Source organism: Anastrepha obliqua, chromosome 2 (assembly GCF_027943255.1).
Source record: "Anastrepha obliqua isolate idAnaObli1 chromosome 2, idAnaObli1_1.0, whole genome shotgun sequence".
NCBI lineage: Eukaryota > Metazoa > Arthropoda > Insecta > Diptera > Tephritidae > Anastrepha > Anastrepha obliqua.
In genome coordinates, this window is record NC_072893.1 from 104,911,624 (window position 1) to 104,917,523 (window position 5,900).

The 5,900-nt window shown below is 38.3% G+C and overlaps 1 protein-coding gene across 1 annotated transcript; it reads right to left on the reverse strand.

Annotated features, from left to right (window-relative positions):
- Positions 1-3,907: 3,907 nt before the first annotated feature.
- On the reverse strand, positions 3,908-4,328 carry LOC129239430 (eggshell protein 1-like). Its single transcript, XM_054874904.1, has 2 exons — positions 4,218-4,328; positions 3,908-4,135 (listed from the first exon to the last, which is right to left on the reverse strand). Exons 1-2 carry the CDS (start codon positions 4,270-4,272, stop codon positions 4,020-4,022), a joined length of 171 nt encoding a protein of 56 aa, XP_054730879.1. The 5' UTR covers positions 4,273-4,328; the 3' UTR covers positions 3,908-4,019.
- Between the last annotated feature and the right edge of the window lie 1,572 nt (positions 4,329-5,900).

Here is a 5,900-nt window from a genome sequence, read left to right on the forward strand (position 1 = left end):
TTGTGTATGGGGGTTATACGCTATCGATAGACTCCATTACTTTGCACCAAATGGGGCATCGGAAAGTTGCAATATCCTTGCTCGATATCGACTTTTCGTCTGTTTAGGTTCGTCTTGAGGCTTACTTCTGGCGTTCGTGCTTGTCTTCTATTCGTAAATACAGTAACCCCCTCAGAATATCTGCTTCAAAACGGCTTCTTTGGATGACGCATCTGTTGAATGCTCTAGCTCGGTTTCATTTACTTTACTTCCGCTTTGCGCTCCCATTCTAAGTTTCGGAGTTTTAATAAAACCCTTGCTGCAAACTTTTTTACTATTTCCCATTTCTTTTTCGAGTTCGGCTTTTGCCTTACCATTACCAGCTAATAGAAAATCGGTATTTGAGTTCCAATTTGGTACATACGCGCTTTATTGATGATCCCCATAGCACCGGAGATGTGGTTAATGTCATACACAGCTTGACTTGGTTGAAGCCGATTGATGTAATCTTGACATTGAGATCAAACACAAAAGAATAGCGCGCAGACAAAAAAATCGAGCAAATCCTGAAGTTCAAAGCACGGAAGATTATTTTCGTGTGACAGCGTTTAATCCTTTTTTAGATTTTTACATCATGGATCTTGGAGAAAGATTTACCAAACATGAAAATATATTAGAAAGATTTTCGGCCCTATTCAAGCATGATTTGAACGAAATCGACAAAGTAGCTGATAAATTCATCAAAACAGTCTAGTTTTACCAGGAATTTCTCACATGCTGTTCTTGTCGAGCTAAAAGTTTGGAAGAGATATTTAATTCGTAAAGGCGATATCAAACCTGGAAACTCATTGGATCGTTGATCGCTTGAACGGATTGACTGCTCTAGCTATTCATCATGATATTCCAATCACAGCCGATGAAATCATAGATGAGTTATCGAAAAAATCCCGAAAATCCCCCCATCACAAAAAGCTATCTACGCCACTGGTGAGACATAGGACATTAAGAGCTATATTCATTGTAAAAATAAACAAGAAAATACCAGAAAATACTAAAGAGACCATACTGACATTTTTGCAAAATTTGATGTAATCCCAGGTGGGAGAAAGTGGGCTGATTTCGTTAAATTAACTAATATTTTGGTTTCGGTAATCCAAAGAGTTTAATGTGAGTTGGGAATTGGCCTTCCACATTCGAGTCCTAATTGGCGGCTCCAGGCTGGTAGCGCGAGAAAAGTTCCTCTTCTCGGCTCGTAAGCCCTGATTTTGTTCTTATACTACCCTGATTTGTTGATAGAGTCCTACTTTCCATACTTTCCAAATGAAGGCTCAAGCTCTGCCTAGGGACTACGTGTAAATTTCTGTTTTAAATATCATACATTTTTTTGTCAATAAGGTATCGAGATTTGGTTAATAAAACACGAAAAAAAAAATATTTATTATCATTCACATTTAATGCAAAATAGGCTACTTCTGAAATAATATGTATGTATATGCACTTATGCCAATGGGTAACCAAATAATCAAAAAGCTTTTGAAGAAATCGAGTTCTGTTACCTTCGCGAGTTCTTTTTTGTGTCTTCCATTGACTGAAAGCGTGTATATCGACGTAGTAATTTGTGTTTTGGAAAGAGAATATGGACAGCTCTTCGATGAAATTTGTTGAGTTCTTGAGCAGAAAAACTTTCCTATAGATAACTTTGTGAGATGGTGCAATATCTATGACAAATTCGCTTTCTCTCTGAAGGTTAAGGAGTACACAAAACAATGACCGCTTCATACTACTAATTAAATCTACAGGCAACTAATCAGGTGCTTATTTGATTACGGCTATTGACGGCGGCCGCCGTAGCCGAATGGGTTGATGCGTGATTACCATTCGGAATTCACAGAGAGACGTCGGTTCGAATCTCGGTGAAAGCAAAATTAATAAAAACATTTTTCTAATAGCGGTCGCCCCTCGGCAGGCAATGGCAAACCTCCGAGTGTATTTCTGCCATGAAAAAACTCCTCATAAAAATGGTCTATGGATAAGTTCGTGCGGTTTTACAACAGATGGCGTAACTTGATTATTATTCCATCGATCCACATTTCCAAACATTCATTGGAGAGCTACTGTCGTAAGGCACAAACGTCAGTATAAGTTTTTTATTTGAAGCGTAAACAACAATATTTTTACCACACTTGAAAATGTCGAATTTCGTGCCAAATAATGTGTTTTTGCGGGGAATTCTTTAATATGAAGAAAAAAGCAGCCGAAAGTCATCGTATCTTGGTGGAAGTTTATGGTGAGCATGCTCTAGCTGAGCGAACGTGCCAGAAGTGGTTTGCACGCTTTAAAAGTGGTGATTTTGGCTTGGAAGACGAAGAACGCGAGGGTGCGCCGCCAAAGTTCATGGATACCGAATTGGAGGAATTGCTCGATCAAGATCCGGCTCAAACGCAAGAAGAGGTTGCAAAAACTTTGGGAGTTGATCAATCAACCATTTCCAAACGTTTAAAAGCCATGGGAATGATCCGAAATTCAAATTTCGAAAAAAACCGCACGAACTTATTCATAGACCTATATCTGCCGTTCGGAGTTTGCTTGAAACTGTAGGTCCCTCCATTTGTGGAACAACATCAAGACGCACACCACAAATAGGAGGAGGAGCTCGGCCAAGCACCTAACAGAAGTGTACGCGCCAATTATTTATTTATTTTTTTTATTGTCGCTTAGAACACACTGCAGTGGTCCAGTAGTCTTAATTTGAGCTTGAGCTTCTTCCACCGACCCTTGCGTCGAACTTGGCGTCATCTACGAACAGTTTTACCAGGTTCTAATTACTAACTGAATCGTACCCCTTCTTCCTTCTAGGGAATATGAGGGGATAATATTTCGCTCGGTGCCAGCGAGGTTGTGCATTCATCGGTCAACACGGTGATAAACTCAAAGTTTCTAAGTATAGCCTTAATCTCGCTCGTACCCTAAGCGTATCAGTATACAACAGTATTGCCTCTACCACTTACTCGAACACCTTATTTTGGTGCTTGGCCGACCTCCCCCTCCTCATTGTGGTGTGCGTCTTGATGTTGCTCCACAAATAGCGGTCATGGTGCCTTCTCGTTTTAATCTAGAAGATAATTCGACCTGCCCTGAATGCCACAGCAAAGATGAGAGTGCAGAACACGTGACTCTTCACCGCTTTAGATTTTATGAAGAGCGCTTCGGGCTCGCAAATGTCCTCGGCGTCGTTCCTACACCAGATAACCTTGTAACGCAAATGCTGAGCTCTAAAGCGAAATGGAAGGCAGGAAGGATATTAATAAAACTCCGAAACTTAGAATGGGATTGCAAAGTGGAAGCCAAGCATAACAGATGCATCATCCAAAGAACCTATTTTGAAACAGATCTCCTGTGACATCAACACGGCTCCACCTTGATGAAATGCTTTTGCCACTCCAATGGTTATAGGGTTATGGTGTGACGGCACATTTGATGATGTTGCTGACATTTCCGATTTTAACGTCCTCTGAAAGAAAAAACTAGAGGAATCTACTACGTCTGACGTGTTTTATATGGCTACCTGCCGACAACGGCCTTACGCCACAGTATTCAAAAGTACAACGGATCACGTCGAACTAGTTTAGAAATATCTCCTTTGGACGATCTATATTTTAGACTGCCCACTTTTCAAGGACTGCCTACTCTTCGACAAATACAGTAGCTTATGTTGCCTTGTCTGATTATGATACATACTTAGGCTCAGAGGTAGACTGAACCCAATCTGCCTCTAAATCAGTTTCAGCTGAGCAGAAATTTCAGAAGAGCATTGACTTTCAAGGAATGAAGCTTCCACATTAGCGAAGAATAAGGGTCCTTAATCTTCCGTTTGCAAAGAGCAAGCCCTTGTGCAGAGATTGAACGCAAAACCAATATCAGCTAAGTATTTAGATATTAGAACTAAAACTTTTATTTTTTGTTTAATTTGTATTTATTTTCATTAATTAGTGTCCATATATGTACATGTTCAGCCTTGATCTGGAAGCGTTGTGATGAAATCACTTGCCACCACCGCCACCGCCACCGCCGCCACCTCCAAAACGACCGCCACCGCCACCTCCACCGCCGCCACCGCCGGGCACAGGTTCAGGATTTGGCAGTGGATTTGGATTAGCTGCAATTTATATAGAAAAATTTAAAATTATGAATAAGTCGATTAATTTATGGTGATTTATGAAAAGTTATATATGACTCACCAAAGGCTAAGGCCAATAGAGCCAGGACAACAGCAAAGAATGCGTACAACTTCATCTTGCAGACGATGTAAAGCCAACGAATGATTTTCAACGATGTGGGATGCGCTTTTATATGCCAGATTTCTTCACAGTTCTTTATGTATGCTGGAATTTTTGGGGAAATACAAAGCAAAAGATATTCCGTACCGCACTGCTCTTGTTATCACTTTCACGTATTTTCCCATGCCCACTTTGTGCGATACGGTCGTGTGCGCATGAACGCCCACTTGTGTGTATGTATGTATGTGGGCATTCAATATTATCGCAACGAGGCTATTATGTGTGGATTGTGAATATTTTTTATTTTTATTATTGGTTGAATGGGTATGACATTTAATCTGCATCCAGGGTGGGTGATCTGCACAATATTCAGATGCACATACATGCATACATACATATGTTGACTTAAGGCTTTGTTCTCAGGTTTTACCGAATCGAATCTACACTTGTACATACACTTACACATATGACTTTGGTTACAATTTAAATGCACTTGTAATTGATTGATTGCGAAAATAAAAATTGTTTGTGGGTTTTAGCGAGACTTGCAGAAGCTGATATGATTTTATTTACTCAATGGTTTCTACACATACACAATAATGGTCGGATTTCTTGGATTGCATTACCAAATTAACCACACTTTAAAATATCTACAGAATAGAAATGGGGATCTACAATCTTCACATAACGCAAGAGTGACATAACTTTACAAAGAATTTCAATTAACAATAGGAGTCGGTTTTTCAATGGTTGGTTCTTCCAAGAAATCATCTGTATGCAGATATGAATGAAAAGAAACGAAGGATAAGTCTGGTAATATGTACATAAGTCGAAAGTTCGTACGTACTACGAGCTCTGCGCATCACCGGGTAATGCACAGTGGTCCGACCAGAAGGCGTTGGCGGACAAAATTCAAAAACTCATTTATTAATTAAGCTGAAAATATATATTTAGGGGTTTTAAGGATCAGTGATGACGAATCTGACCTTAGTTTTAGCAAATTTTAAATTCATTGAATAGTATAAATACATTTTTACTTCCGTAATTAGCTGGTGAGTTCATTTTTACCACGTGGAGGTTTACGGTAAGGTTATTCTCTCCTCATTTTTTTTTTGTTTTTTATTTTTTTTTAATTTTTTTTTTTAATTTTTAATTTTTTTTTATTTTTAATTTTGTTTTTTTTTTTTTAATTTTTAAATTTTTTTTTAGTTGTCTCTTAATGCTGATGGGGTCTGTGATGTCTTTTTCTGTCTTTTACACAAAATTGCATAAGCCATATGTAACGTTTTGCCTGTGGGTAAATGCACAAAAGCTACATTATTTTTAATTTGCACAACAGGTTTCAGTTTGAGATCATAGCTGAAATATGTGGCCACATCACTCAAGTTGATTTCAAGTGGACCGGTGTGGACCACTCAAAAAAATGATCTTTAAAAAAAAACTTTCGAAAAATTTTGAAATTTCAAAAAAAAAAAATTGGATTTTGTACCACAACTTAAGAGAATTATTACTGTTTCCGTTAATATATTCAATTATCCTTTTTTTTTAATATTTGGTTAACAATCAAATGGTAATATTTATTTGCAGACATGAAAATGAAACTCTTGTATGAAGTACGATTTGCATACAATTTCATGTTTAAAG

Coding starts and splice junctions, on each gene's coding strand:
- LOC129239430 (XM_054874904.1), bottom strand. CDS start 4,272: ATGAAGTTGTACGCATTCTTTGCTGTTGTCCTGGCTCTATTGGCCTTA. Junction 4,136..4,217: donor TCTATTGGCCTTAGCCTTTG/GTGAGTCATATA, acceptor TATAAATTGCAG/CTAATCCAAATCCACTGCCA.